The 15,991-nt window shown below is 31.6% G+C and overlaps 1 protein-coding gene across 5 annotated transcripts; it reads right to left on the reverse strand.

Annotated features, from left to right (window-relative positions):
- Positions 1 to 1,854: 1,854 nt before the first annotated feature.
- Positions 1,855 to 14,515, reverse strand: LOC130672878 (uncharacterized). Of its 5 annotated transcripts, none has more exons than XM_057477644.1 (7): positions 13,821 to 14,515; positions 12,692 to 12,836; positions 8,456 to 8,593; positions 8,142 to 8,377; positions 7,847 to 8,067; positions 3,961 to 4,422; positions 1,855 to 2,948 (listed from the first exon to the last, which is right to left on the reverse strand). In XM_057477644.1, exons 1-7 carry the CDS (start codon positions 14,400 to 14,402, stop codon positions 2,564 to 2,566), a joined length of 2,169 nt encoding a protein of 722 aa, XP_057333627.1. In that variant the 5' UTR covers positions 14,403 to 14,515; the 3' UTR covers positions 1,855 to 2,563. The 5 variants fall into 5 exon arrangements, with proteins under 5 accessions (XP_057333627.1, XP_057333629.1, XP_057333631.1 ...); XM_057477646.1 differs by lacking the exons at positions 12,692 to 12,836; positions 13,821 to 14,515 and adding exons at positions 10,328 to 10,775; positions 10,844 to 11,204 and having other exon boundaries at positions 8,138 to 8,377; XM_057477648.1 differs by lacking the exons at positions 12,692 to 12,836; positions 13,821 to 14,515 and adding exons at positions 10,328 to 10,396; positions 10,477 to 11,204 and having other exon boundaries at positions 8,138 to 8,377.
- Positions 14,516 to 15,991: the final 1,476 nt, after the last annotated feature.

Raw genomic sequence — 15,991 nt, forward strand, 5'->3', positions numbered from 1 at the left:
CATTTGACGTACACGAGACATCAAAATTTGACTGGAGTAGCAGCTCAAGTTGACTCAAAGTTTTATAAATTCCATCACTAAATGACAAAAGTAGAAGAATCTATGTATTTTGAATTGATGGATTTCATCTTCTACTATAAAAACTACACTATAAAAATCATGAATTCTTAAAAAATTATATAATATCGCATTAAATCTTATAAAAGTGTATAAAATTCCTTATGAGTTAAAAATTTTATAGCTCAATGTTCGAGTCAAACTAATAGATCATATAGGACTGAATCAAAATTTTTAATTATTTTTTCTGCAACTTAATATTTTTGTTTAATAATTATTGTCTGTAAAATTAGAATAAATTTTATCAAGCCATTTTCGATGGTGAATTTTATAAAAATATATTTTCATAGTTTCTCTAGCAAATCGACTGGTCAGAATAAATCTTTATACAACTACAAGAGTGTATCTAGTTGTACTTTTTATCTTAATAAAAGATATCCCAAATGATAATTAATAACAAGAACATTTAATTTTATTGTGTAACCTTAGATTTGAAAAATTAACATTCTGCGTGATTTAGTTATCACAAAAGGGAAATATTTATATTAAAGAGAAGTCAACTCGCGACATCTAGCGACTATTCAACAAAGTAAATTCAAAAATCGAAAGGTAAAAAAAATCTCTACACTTGAGGTCTTGTTGCTGTCATTTTTTGACGTCATTTGTTGCGTTTCAAATTTTGATGTCTCACAGACGTCAAATAGCAGCTTTTAGTTAACGTCACATTTACGTAAAATTTGACGTCAAAGAGCGCTCAAAAGTTGAACTGAAATTTTTTATGTGTACCGTACGTCACTGAGACGACAAAAGTTTCAGCTCAAAAATTGCGCTGAAACTCTAGTTATCTGGGTAAAAGGAAAGTATTGGAGAGCAAGCAGATACGTACCTATAAGAGAAATTATTTTAAATGATTCGAAACAATATGAAATAATTAGAAATTATTTTGATTGACTAATAAATAGATATAGGGGAGGGTGGGGCAGAGCGGCCCCTCTAAGCCAATTATTATTTTTTGTTGCTTTCAACCATAAGATCACTTTACTTTTGTCCTATTTCGAACAAATTTATGGACATTTTGCCAAAATTCTGAAAAAATTTTTTTTTTTTTGTGGGGCAGAGCGGCCCCTCTTCAAAAAGTGATAAAAAAAATTTTTTTTTTCGTTTTTTTTTTTTTTTTAAATTGTTTTCATCATTAAGAATGTATTTCTTTCTCTTGACAACTATTTTTGGTTTTATATTACTCGAAAAAAATTTTTTAAAGCGTAAAAAATCGTTCACTCTCGATTACCTTAATTACTAATTGTTATTTAATAAAAAAAAAACAATTCTATAGTTTTACTTTATTTCAAAAATTTATCAACTAAAAAAAAAATTTTATTTTTATAAATTTTTAGTGACCAAATTTGCCTCTTACATAGAGAAACGGCCGAAAAATATGAAAAAATAATTTTTTCGGAAGTTTCGGCTGGTCCATTTCGCCCCAGGTGTTATGCGTAGGGCTAGAAATGTGGAATTATACTAATTTTTTTTTTTAATTTGACGATAAAAATATGAAAAAATCACTTTTTCAAAATTTTTGGCTTGTTCATTTTGCCACAAATGTCATGCGTAGGGGTAAAAATGCGCAAACATATCGGATTTATAGTATTAGGCGAAAAAAAAAAATTTTTTTGATCAAAATTTCAGGGGGGCCGCTCTGCCCCACCCTCCCCTACTATTGTGAATTTCAACTTATAACTTTTGTTCTATTTGTAACTTTACCATGAAACCAACCGTATTTTTCATAATTTTTCACCCTAAAAATAATGCCGTTGGTCCCATTCGATTATTCAAACTGCAAGTATGTGAACCTAGAAAAACACCCCTTTGGATCCTAAATTTTGAGGGGTGGTTTCACCCCCTAGATATGTTTTTCCGCAGTTGAAAAAAAATTACGTGTTCCTTAGATTTCGACGGAGAATAGCATATCTCAGTCCCATCGAAATCGGAGGGGGACACAGGATACCTTCCTTGTAACTAATACCCTGGCGGTTTTGAATCACCCTGGAAACACGGTGGAATCACGGTGGATCCACGGCGGTTACAAGGTGGGTTTTTGTTATTTTATCACCGTGATTCCACGGTGGTTACACAGGGTACCCACCGTAATTCCACGTACACCGCGTAATCACCGTGTATACACCGTGGTAAAATGGCACAAACCCACCGTGTAACCACCCTGGATCCACCGTGATTCCACCGTGTTTCCACTCCCAGGGTGTTTCCAGGCTGTTTCCATGGTGATTCAAAACCGCCAGGGTAAGACAAAGCGCACGGGAAGCGTGATAATCTTTATCCAAATAACACAAATTTGGTGTTATGATCTTACAGCTTACACGAAAACCTGAAATAACTTATATACTGATTAGATAGCACAATTATGAACTTATTAGAAAAAATAGTGAGGGTATTGCACGTGATTATCGAAAGGTTAAACAAAACTAATGTATTGATGGCTCAAGTTACTCTAATTATCATAATTGTAATGAAAATGATCACTTGGATCGTGATGATAACTCTCATATGAAAACATTTCATGGTTAGCAATAGTCTTATAAAGTTCGATATCGTCTTCACTTATGTAACGAAGATGATGAGCACAATTAACTGTAAATATCTTCAAGCTAATAAAGCCCCCTGAATTGTCAGTAGTTTTGTGAATGATACCAATACCATCTAAAGGTCTAACCGGAGAAGTAACCGGCTGAATATCAAATAATGGCACAACTGTTTGTGCGGCATCTTTCCAAACATCTGTTGCACGAAATTTAATCAACAAATTAGTTTCATCAGATGGAATATTTGAATAAAATTTTGTGGGATTATCTGATCTCGTTAACAATATTTCAATCCTAAGAGTATAAAAGAGAACCTTTACTTTTATGTTGTTTCAAAAAAATGAAAGAATGAATTTATTGCAATTATATACCCGGGAAAAAATGATCAGACCTGACCATGCCTGTTCATGAATGATCAGGCCTGAAATTAGACCTGATCATGCCTGTTCATGTATGATTAGGCCTGAAATTAGACATGATCAGGCCTGATCATACCTGTCCATGCCTGTTCATGTCTGAAGCGTTGAATACACTCAGGCCTGATCATGCCTGTTCATGCCTGTTCATGTCTTAAGCGTTAAATACAGTCAGGTCTGATCATGCCTGTTCATACCTGTCCATGCCTGATCATGCCTGTTCATGCCTGTTCATGTCTGAAGCGTTAAATAAGTCAGGTCTGATCATGCCTGTTCATGCCTGGTCATGTCTGAAGCGTTAAATACGCTCATGCCTGATCATACCTGTCCATGCCTGGTCATGTCTGTTCATGCCTGTTCATGCCTGAAGCGTTAAATACGCTCAGGCCTGATCATACCTGTCCATGCCTGTTAATGCCTGGTCATATATGTTCATGTCTGTTCATGGCTGTTCATGTCTGCTCATAGATCTAAAATTTTGTTGACCAAGAATCTATCACGTATAAGATTTTTATTACTTGAAGTTCATACGAAACTTACTTTTCAACTAAATCTCTTAGGTCAGTGGGTAGCGAGTTACACTTTCGAGCGCAAGGTCCACGGTTCAAATCCTGCACACGCCCGAATTTTTTTATTTTTTTAATTTTTATAGCAATAATTATATACATGTATAATTGAATATAGTTATACATAATTATATATAATTATATAGGGCCATTTTTTATATATAATTTTTTTACTCGGATGGGCATGAACAGACATGAACATACCTGATCAGGCCTGGTCAGGCATGGTCATTTTTCATGTCTGATCAGGCCTGAAGACTCATGCCTGTTCATGTCTGATCAGGTCTGATCATTTTTTCCCGGGTATATATTTTAATCTAATACCTGTCCCGATCGTAGTCCACAGACGGATAGGGCATCGTTTCTGATGTTATCCAACGTGACAGAGTTTCATTGAGTTTGCCTGACTCATATTCATACTTTGTTATTTGTATTTCTAAATGTATCGGGCTAGTATTTAATTTTTCAGATTTTTGTGAGTCAATATGATTAAGTCTAACCCCAGTGATAATCATATCGATTGGCGCTATAACTTCATCAAGATGTAAAGTTCTTTGTTTCGATCCGAACAATGCATAGTCTTTTCCCTCAACTAAAGGTATCTTATTGTCTTCTTCCAGTTTATAAAAAATTCCTGCAGATTCATTAGATATGTATTCAAAATCTTCAACTTCAATCCATTCAAAAGTACTATTATCAATTTCAGCCTCTTTCATAAGTTCTCCCTGTTGTATTTGAATATGAATAACTTTATCTTTTTCAATAAATCTAACGCCTGTGACAACCCTATAATGATTTTATCATAAAATAAAAATAAAATCATAATAGTTAATTTATTATAACATTTTAGAGTAAACTAAAATAAAATGGACACCTTTAAGACAAAAATCTATTAATTACAACATGTATTTGGTTAAAAAACAATTACCCATATAATGATTTTGTAGCGATCTTGCTCAAACCTGACCCTAGTTGTCTACGTCTTTACTCGTATAACACTCTAGTTCAAGGCTTGAGAAAGCCTGGCCTTAAGTTCGATAGACGTTTAGTGTCTTTTCCTACCTATGTGTCATGTTGCAGATAGTTGAGGCTAGATTTCAATAGCAAGTCTAGTGCAAGTCTTACACAAGAAATTCATGCCAGATCATAACTCAATTCTGGAAGAAGACTATAGTTGAAAATAGTTGCGCATGGCTTGCTTAAGATCTGCTAAAAGCTCAAAATTGACCTTGAGCCTTGAGCGGATCTGGAGTAAGCCATGTGTAAGTACACGGAAAAAAAATTCTACCAAAATTTACGATGTTAACATCGTAATCTCGGACTAGACTTTTATTAACGTCAATTTTTAAATGTTTTATTTCAAATTTTATTATGTGGGTTATATTTTTTACTATTTAACATCGTAATTTTAACAAAGACTTTTAGGATTAAAAATTACTGCAAAAATTACAATTTAACATCGTAAAAAAAAATACACTTTAAAAACTATATTTATTCGTACATTTAATATTTCTATTTACTTTTTAACAAAATAAATATTACAGTGCCGCCTCTGTTATAATACGATGGAAGCTATAAAAAGTACGATGTTACATCGTACTTTTTAAATAGTAACTGGGTCCTCCGCAAGTCGTTTATATGGATCTTAAAAACAACATATAGTGTAGGCTCTTCAGTGGCCGAGTGGTCCAAGGCGTCGGACACTTCGCACTCGAAAGGACTCGGGTTCGAATCCAACTGCCGAACGATTATTATTTTAATCTTTTATTTAAAATTTCTCTTCAAATTTTACGATGTTACATCGTAATTTATATTAAAGAGCTTAAGACTTCGTATTATTTGTCTGAAGTATTATTTCTTAAATGAAATTTCCAACCCTACATCGTAAAAATTACGATGTGAAAAGTCTAGTCCACCAATACAATAATTAATAGGACAAATTACGATGTTAGCATTGTAAATTTAACTAGAATTTTTTTTCCGTGTACCTGCCGTAAGTTACTGGTGCAAGCAATGCGCCAAAAACTTTTCAACTGCATTGCATCCAAGATATCTTCAATATTCTTCTGTACAATGCCTTCAGCAAGTCATGCACAAGTCTTGATGACGATTTATTGCTACATGATCTTCCGGAAGATCCATACGTAGAAAAAGACACTAGTGACTAGGGGTTTTGCTTAAGGCACTAGCACCAGAATCTTGCTCAAGCATTTGTTACTTGAATATATAACAGCATTTTCCTGCAGAATCTAGTACAAAGTTTTAAATTCCAAGTCTTGTACAAGACTTGAAAAAAAAACTTTGTGTTATATTGTACTTTAAGAATCGCACAAGAATATTGAAGATATTTTGCTCGAAGTTTGTGGTACAGTAACTTGACCTAATCTTGCACTCGGAATTACTTGCATATATTATCGCATGTCTTGTGCCAGATCTACGCAAGAAGTGTCATATTACATGATCTATCTCACTTCTGTTTCAGTCACTTTATCTCCTCCATTGGCATACGATACAGGGTCCTAGAGTAAGTGACAGAGATAGAAGTGATATTATAGATACTATTATATGACACTTCTTACACATCTGGCGCAAGATATGCGTTAGTGTCTGAAAGTAAGTTCTAGTGCGAGATTTGTTCAAGATTCGCGTAAATAAAACATCTCTAGCAAGACATCTTCAAGGTTGTTTTGTACAATATCACGTTCAAGTCCCCCCGGGTCGAAAAATTTGACCTGATTTTAGTCTGATTGAACTATTTGATCTGATTTTAATCTTTTATGAAAATTTTAAGCTGTTTTTGTCCTGCTACTTTAAAAAACAAACGCGTTACGAGCAGACTAAATTAGATTAATTCGTGAACTTTAGAAAATTTTAGTTCTGAAAATTTTCAGGGATAAAACTAGATTAAATCATGGACTTATAAAATTTTTATTTATGGGCAATATTTATGAAAAAATATTAAGTTGCAGAATTGATTATGTTTTATTTAGTATTTATTTACTATCTTTTGTTTAAAAATGTCGGCAGTTAATGAAAATTTGACAGCTTAATTTTTTAGTTGTCTTCATTGAATATGTATATCATTGAATAAAAGTGATAAAACAACTCTTAAAATATCAAAAATTTTCTCTTATTTACTGGATAAAATTGAAAATATTTTGGCATAAAAAAACATCAAAATTCTTGTGCTGCGGAGAAAAATGTTGGCTCGAAATCTACCAATTTTTATTATGCTGTCGACCAAACTTGAAACAGAAAGTAAAGTATCCAAAAAAATACTATGCTCTTATAAAAAATTATTATGCTGGATCAAATTTATTATAATGTATGGAAGTAATTGATATTGGAGCTCATCGATAAGTTTCTCGTGCGTAATAAGTAATGTGATACAGTATAATCATTTTTTGTAAGAGCACGATAATTTTTTGGATGCTTTACTCCCTGTTTCAAGTTTAGTCGACAGCATTGTAAAAATTGGTAGGTTTCGAGCCAACATTTTCTCTGTATGACATCTTATTATGGAAGCGCATTAGCATATTTTAAATACCAAGAATATTAAAATAAATTAATAAATCTAGATTATTATTATTATTATTATTATTATTATTATTATTATTATTTATATTTATAAAAAGTCCTGCATTTGTCCTTAAAAACAATTGAACACAGACCAATAATTATAATAAAAAAGTCTGTTTATAGTCTAAACGCGATTTAAAAGAGACTAACTATTATACGAAAATAAGTCTGATATTAGCCTGGATAAGGAATAGTACGGGCGAAAACAGATTAAATTCTTATATAAAATAAATACGATTTATAAACTTGAATTAAAGGAAAAATATTTGAATTTATCATTTATTTTAAAACAGATCTAATTTTTTGACCCGGGCCAGAACATTCTTGTCTTAGAATCTTACATTGATATCTTGTAACAGATTGATAGATATATAAAGACGTAGACAGCTAGGGGTCCTTTGCAAGACTCATAAAAATAGTACAAGACTACTACAGGATTGTGTACACCATCTTGGGCAAGTCTATTTAGTATCCATCAAAAGGTTCTTGTGATCAGTGCCTTGACTGAATACCGAGTAAAAGAAAAAAACTTACAATCGTTTGCTATAATTTTCAGTTTGTCTTAGAGTCAGCCATTTTGCTTTGGTACAATACCCTTTGTATTAAAGACAAATTAAACCAATTGATCTACATGTTGCTTGAAATATTAGAAAATTGAGGTCTTAAACTCAAAGTGCGAATAGAAGTTGCATCAGGACGATCTTCGGTACAATGGCAAATGCAATTATCACAATTATATAAACCAGATATTGAATTTTCAATTACTTGTTCTTTCCCCTGACATTTTTCTTTAGGTCCATACCACCCGTTTGTGCTTTTAATCCATTGGTAACGTCTTGGATCATCTTTTGGCTGTAATATTTCGTTTATATTTTCTTTGTATCTGAAGGTTATAATAAACGTGATAATTTATTTGGTATACTTGCAAGTTCACATATTGTTGAAGATCCAATCCAAGAACATTTATCCATTTTTCCACGACAGCCTCGATTGTGACAATGAATACTTTCTGAATTTGAAGGAGACCAGCTATAACAGCGATAAACATTTTTAGACGATGAAATATCATTGCAACCGAACGAGCATGTTTCTTTTGGAAATGCTTGAAATTCATTGATAAACATTTTTTGAAAGAGATGCATAAATTCAACAAACGTTTCATCTTAAAACCAAGAAGAATTTACGTTATTAATCAAAACATAGAACAATGTATGTATTTTGTACAATTGTAATTCAATACCTCGAATATGTTCCGGTGGATCACAACGTATAATCTCTCTTGAAGCATTAACCAGGATTAATTGTGTCAAATTTAAATACTTTTCATTCCTTGCAGCACTTGCTAAAGCTACTTTTTCTATTTCCGGTCCAAATGAAACTGCGAAAAAATAATATGTAGCTTCAACGGGACCGGGTGAAGTGGTCCTGTCACAGCTATTTATAGGTCTTTGAGCTCTTTCTACAGTTTTGCTCGAAACCTTGGATTTAAGTAAAAAATCTACCAGTCTCTAAGAAGAACTCTGATCTACAGCTACTGCGCAAGACTATTGTTCAGAACTAAGAAACCTACTCAATTACTTTTTTCAAGGAATTATTACAATGTCATTACTATTAGGGGTGTCCCCAGGAAAATACATATACACTGGTCACAGAAATTAAGGGATAGAAAAAAAATCCGAAATTTTTAGGTGATTTTCAACATGCTGTAACTCGCTGAAAAATGGTCGTATAAGAAAATTAAAAAAAGCAAATTGTAGCCTCAAGTTTCTAGTTTTCAGATCTGGACCTCAAAATTTTTTATCATGTACGGTTCCGGAGTAATCATAAAAAAACCAACGAAAAAAAAATTTTCAAAATTTTTGCTGGTCTTTCAATACCTCTATGGGCGACAGTAAATTTTTTTGAATAATCCGACTGTCTGACTTTTCTAGGAAATTTTACGCCCTTTAATTTGGTGGCCTTAAAAAGTCTCTACGACGATTTGGCGCCGAGTTATCATTGATCAAAGCAAAAAAGTCCATTTTGGCTTTGATAATCAATAACTCCGGATGTATTGGTCGTACAGAGAATGGAAGCAGGGTTTTGAAAACTGGAAAACATTCTCTATAAGGCAAAATTAGTGGCGATTGATAGAAAAATTTATTTTAAAGCGATATTGTTGAGTATAAAAGAGGTCAAAATTCACAAATTTAAGGATATTCGGAAATCTTGCTATAGCTTTGGATATAACGGATGAACAAAGGATATCTTCGTCTTTTTTTCAACCTCAAAGTGTCCTGAAAAAACCCTGAAAATTTCAAATCGCTGCGATTTTTCTTTCTTAGTGCCCCGAAGCTTTAAATTTATCGATTTTGTCAAAAATCACCATAATAGGTAGTTTCTCGCTTTTTGTTCATTTTTTCGATTTGAAAATGTTTTTTTTACCGATAATCTTCATTTCTTCGATCAAAAAGATCGATTATCAAAAAAAATTGAAAAAAAAAAAATTTTGAAAAAATTTTTTTTTTTTTTTTTTTTTCAAAATTTTTTCTTTCGTTGTATTTGCAATGATTTATTATTGTCAAAAAAAATTCCTAAAATTTTTTTTACCACTGTAACTGCATCTGCTTTAAATGTCAACTTAACAAACATACGCTTTGGGTAACTCTAATGCGGGCGGTAAAAAAAAATTTACATCCGGAGTTATTGATTATCAAAGCCAAAATGGACTTTTTTGCTTCGATCAATGATAACTCGGCGCCGAATCGTCGTAGAGACTTTTTCAGGCCACCAAATTAAAGGGCATAAAATTTCCTAGTAAAGTCAGACAGTCGGATTATTCAAAAAAATTTATTGTCGCCCATAGAGGTATTGAAAGACCAGCAAAAATTTTGAAAATTTTTTTTTCGGTGGTTTTCTTATGATTACTCCGGAACCGTACATGATAAAAAATTTTGAGGTCCAGATCTGAAAACTAGAAACTTGAGGCTACAATTTGCTTTTTTTAATTTTCTTATACGACCATTTTTCAGCGAGTTACAGCATGTTGAAAATCACCTAAAAATTTCGGATTTTTTTTCTATCCCTTAATTTCTGTGACCAGTGTATGTCCTCGTTACTTTAATAGCCTCACCTATTTTGTTTCAATCACTGATTCTTGATTAAAATTTTTTCTTTCTTCCGCAAATCATGAAAATGATAGCTACAGTCATCAAGACCATCAAAATTATTTTTTTTTTTTCATGAAAAAATTATTTGTAGCCATTTATCTGTCCAACTCACATGTTCTTTAGCAAATAAAAGTCGTGCTGATATGTGTTTCTTTATTCAAAGCCGGTTTTTTCTTTAATTTCATTCCCTCTAGATTCTTTGCCCGTTTTATCGCTCTTGTTACAGTTGAAATAGATGCTGCTGTTCCAACTTCTGCTGCTATCCGGCTCACAGTCTTGATAGAATTAGACGCTACGTGAATTATCATTCGACGTTCCCTTGGCATTGTTGCGAATTTCATTCGACCTCTATAATTTCTTTGTAGTTTTCTTTGTTTTTCACGAAATTATTGATAGCTTTGCCACTTCTAGCTATTTTATGATAAGATAAATTTTGATTAGGTAAAAAATAAATTTTATTAATTTCTTCAGTACTTAACATTTTATTGCGCCCCATTTTATATTGCAACAAATTTTGATGTTTTAAATCGAATTTAATTTATTCACCACACTACAGAACTAAAACGTTATAACACGAAAATGAAACGTATTAGTTTCTTTACACAATAAAGTTGACTGAGGCTATTCATGTGACGAACTGCTGACCAGTAATAAGAATAAGCTCTTCTCCTGATACTTCTAGAAGTATCTTTTTTTTTATGAGAGCTTTTCCACAGGGCTATCACTCTTTGTTTCTCGAATACTAACACTACACATGTTGTTTTGTCTCAAATAAGTAATATAAAATACACATATAATTTTATATATCAGCGAGTAAAGAATCAGTTATTGACAAAAATAGGTGAGGCCATTTAAGTGACGAGGACTGTATATATATAATAATTCAATAATATAAAATTAGATGTAAGTTTTGGTATAATCCAATTTCATATGCTTATAATGCATAATTTTACATTATTATAGACATATAGCCTATTATTGTTAGTGGGTTGCAGTGTTCAGCATCTACACGGTAAGAAATGCATGGCATTCAACACCATGCTAAAAATGAAATTACACCGGTGTAGAAGGAGTAATACACCGGTGTTAAAATTACCGGAGTAAAAGCGGGGTAACCGGTGTAAAAGCGGGGTAACAGGTGTAAAAGTGGAGTAATGCCAGTGTAAAAGCGGGGTAAATTGCGTCCGCTTGAAGTATTAATTTTAACGATTATAAAACACGAAAAATGTCAGTTCTTTATGAAAATTAATAAAAAACATCATTTATTAACAAGTATAGTGATCGAGTAAGTAAAAATATTGACAAAGTAAAATATTTTAACACCGGTAAAGAATATCTACACCGGCGGCGGCGTTATTTTAACACCGGTCTAGAATATTTACACCGGTGGCGGCGTTATTTTATCACCGGAGAATTTTTTTTAACACCGGTACAGAATATTTACACCAGTGGCGGCGTTATTTTCACGCCGCTTTCGGTGTTGAAATTTAACACCGCCGACTTTAACACCTACACCGTTTGGACTTACCCCGGTGATTTTTTACAGTGTAACTAAAAATAAATATGCAATATAGGAGATTTTCCATAACCAGTATATGAGAAATTACTAAACGACTTGTAAAATATGCTTATCTGTTTATGAATTTTTCATATAAATCATACACTGTAAAAAGAGCGGTGTTAAAAATGGACTCATTTTAACTCCGCCCAGTGTTAAAATAAAATTACACCGGTGTAGGAAGAGTAATTCGCCGGTGTTAAAAATATCTACACCGGCGGCGGCGTTATTTTAACACCGGTATAGAATATTTACACCGGTGGCGGCGTTTTTTTTACACCGCTTTCGGTGTTGAAATTTAACATCGCCGATTTTAACACCTACATCACTTGGACTTACCCCGGTGATTTTTCACAGTGTATGCATACAATTTTACAACCTATAAAAATCTTCGATACCATACAGTATGGTGTTCACGCTTATACTGGCATAGTGATATCCGCAAAATATTTCTTATCGTGTACAGAGACCTTTTACACTTTTGTCTTTTAATAGCCTATTCCTACTATCTGCTATTTCGTAATATATCCTTCTTTTTTAAGGAGGAGGAAAAAGGGAACTTGCCTTTCCATTGAAATCTTTTTTTATATAATTATATTTTATTATATACAACTTTATTTCAAGAATCATTAGAAAAAATGTCTTCTAATTACGGTATTTCCCAAGCACTCTAATAATTCTTTTATGAATGACACCAGAATTTTCTCAGCGAGATTTCTACTCTGCTTCATTCGATTTTATCTATCAAATTTTATTATTAGGTGCATACCTTTGTGCTTATCAGCGAGCATAACATAAGAAAAAACAAACATTATGTATGACAAAATTTCAGCATGACAAAGAAGAGCGTAGATTTCATTAATTTGATGAAACAGTGAGTTGTCTAAATGACAAATTTCATCCGGATGACTTTTCTGAACAAAAAAAATATCAATCCAGAAAAAAACTAATCCCTGATTAAAAAAGTGAATTGAAAAGTATTGAAAATTATCTCAATTCTTTTCAATCCCTCGGCGGTTTTGGAAAGTATTGAATGGAATTGAAATTTCGATCGTTTGAATACTTTCCAATTCCAAAGTGGAATTCGAAAGTATTGAAAAGAATTCAATCTTTCATCATTTCAATTTAGGTATTGAGAAGGATTCGGAAAGATTCAAAAATTTCAATTCATTTCAATCTTTTTCAATCCCACACTTGATCCGAAATATCGGATTATTTAGGTATTGAGAAGGATTCAGAAAGATTCAAAAATTTCAATTCATTTCAATCTTTTTCAATTCCACACTTGATCGAAATATCGGATTATTTAGGTATTGAGAAGGATTCAGAAAGATTCAAAAATTTCAATTCATTTCAATCTTTTTCAATCCCACACATGACTCGAAATATCGGATTATTTAGGTATTGAGAAGGATTCGGAAAGTTTCAAAAATTTCAATTCATTTCAATCTTTTTCAATCCCACACTTGATCGAAATATCGGATTATTTAGGTATTGAGAAGGATTCGGAAAGTTTCAAAAATTTCAATTCATTTCAATCTTTTTCAATTCCACACTTGATCGAAATATCGGATTATTTAGGTATTGAGAAGGATTCGGAAAGATTCAAAAATTTCAATCTTTTTCAATCCCACACTTGATCCGAAATGTCGGATTATTTAAGTATGGAGAAGGATTCAGAAAGATTAAAAATATCAATTCATTTGAATCTCTTTCAATTCCTCGGAAGTTCAGAAATTCTTTTATTATTTTGGGATTGAAAAGTATTCATTTTATGTCAAAATGAATACCTTGGGGTATAGAAAGTATTCGAAAGGATTCATTTCTCATCTTTTTCAATACTTTTTAATTCACTTTTTTAATCAGGGATATTTATAATTTAGCTTTGCAATACTTACTTTCCTTTGGAGTATCAAAAACTCTAAAAGACCAAGACGAATAGATTTATCTGCCCAAGGTATAATAAAAGATGGTACAATTATTCGATAAATTTGCTCCATAATATCTATAAGACCACCTGATTGATGAGTCGTAACTACTGTTATAAATTCGTCCATTGATAAATGGTGATAAGTTACCCCATCTAACCCGGATTGAGAGTAAGCTTTATAATGTTTGTACATTCCTCCGACTCGGTCAATATAAGTAAAAAATTTATGTAATATTTCGTCGAGCTGATATTTATGTATAAAACTACCTAAAGGTGGCACATATTTTTGCTTATGCGAATATATTGGAATTTCCATTACTTCTTGTGAAGCATTATACAATTTTTTCCGCAAATTGCTTATCTTATTTTGATCGTAATATGTAAAGTTTTTATTGAAGGTCGTCATTTCATTGCTAATTGAAAATAATTTTTGTCTAATATCGTGGAAATAATTGGGATTCAAACTGTTATCAAAATATGAACACATCACAGGTATTAAGAACTTGCTTATAAAATATGTCACTAAAAAACTAAACAATACTCTTGACATAGTTTCTTAACTTTTATTAAATCGTAAACAGGTTAATTGTACCAAGAGTTTCATTAGACTGAAAAAAAATTAATTAAAATGTTGAACGTTTTGAAAATATTAAATATTTTCAGTATCACTATTATGCCTTTTTAAATATTTGGCGTAATAAAAAAAATGGATTTTGTTTCTTTCTCGAATCGGTAATAAAAAATTTATCAACATGAGTTTATACATTTTTATTATTCTTACTTGGCCTCAAAGAAACTGAGATAAAAAACTTTATCAAGAAAAAACAGCACACCAAAATAGTATTTCTATTTTCGTAGATAAAAGTATTTTTCACAATATTTATGAAAAACAGTTTGAAAAAAAAATTTGAATAAATTTTTTTTAGTAAGTAGAACAAGATAATTCTATAAAAAAAATCCATATAGGAATCTAGCTTAAATCCCTATGTGGGTTCCCATATGACATTTTTGGATGGATTCCCACATCGTATCCTACATGTAGGCATGTATGTAAACGTATGCATACTTAAAAAAAATTTTGACGCGACACATTTCATTTGTTATACCAGTAAATTTACATTATTTACCAAAACAAATGTCATTTTGTTCCGTTAACAAATATAATTTTGTTGTAACAAATCATTGCGTAATCCTGACTTTTGTTATGACAAAAAAATTTTTTTTTGGTGCAATAGAGTATTAGTTTGTTCTTTTATTCATATACGCGTACCAACATACGATAGGCATAGATATTCAGATACCCAGGATTCTATAGAAATTACTTACATAGAAACCCAGATTCCTTTATGAATTTTCCACAAAGAAATCTACATATTCAAGTTCTTATACACTGATAGAGAAACTATCTTGATTCAAGAAAAATTTTTTCTTCAAAATGTGGTTCTTGTTTCAAAATTTTTAACTGTTTTAATTCAAGAAATAAGTCCTTGAACCAAAAAATTGAAATTCTCGGATAGAGAAAAAAAATTCTTTGTTTGAGAATTTGATTTTTCGATGAAGCCTTTTTTGTTTTGAAACAAAATTCTGACATATTTCGTTCAAGAATTTCTTGCTCTTGGATTAAGATAGGCAAAATCTAGGTTTAAGACATTACCGACTCGTTTCGAGAATGGCGCGGTTTTTAAATCAAGATATCAATTTACTCAGCTTGAAAAAAAACTTTTTTTTTTATTTTAAAAATAAAAAGTTTTAAAGTGATTTTTTAGGACAACATTCATTTACTTCAGATATGTTAAAGTAGAAATTTTTTTTTAAAAAAATTTTTTTTTTCATTACTTTAATAACATCTTCTATCAAGGAATTATTACTTGAACCAAAAATTTAAGGTTCTTAAAATAATAATACGACATTTTTATATAAAATTCAACTATAGTTGAAGACAAGTGGTCTTGCTTGAAGAATTCGATAGTATCGATTGAAGATAATATAGTTTCGGATCAAGACACGAGAGTTATCCATCGAAGATACAAAATCTATAGAGCCAAGAAAATCTAAATCAAGACAAGAATTTCTTGAAGTAAGACAATTGGTTTTCTTCAGAAATAAATTCTTGGCTCAAGAAAATATTTCTTCAGTCAA

This window comes from Microplitis mediator, chromosome 8 (genome assembly GCF_029852145.1).
Source record: "Microplitis mediator isolate UGA2020A chromosome 8, iyMicMedi2.1, whole genome shotgun sequence".
Lineage (NCBI taxonomy): Eukaryota > Metazoa > Arthropoda > Insecta > Hymenoptera > Braconidae > Microplitis > Microplitis mediator.

What these genes read in the sequence shown, in the direction of transcription:
- LOC130672878 (XM_057477644.1), bottom strand. Translation starts at nt 14,402, where the DNA reads ATGTCAAGAGTATTGTTTAGTTTTTTAGTGACATATTTTATAAGCAAG. An exon ending in TTTTGATACTCCAAAGGAAA is followed by an intron (nt 12,837 to 13,820) that starts GTAAGTATTGCA and finishes TTTTTTGTTCAG; the next exon opens with AAAAGTCATCCGGATGAAAT. An exon ending in GCTCGCTGATAAGCACAAAG is followed by an intron (nt 8,594 to 12,691) that starts GTATGCACCTAA and finishes ATTTTTTCGCAG; the next exon opens with TTTCATTTGGACCGGAAATA.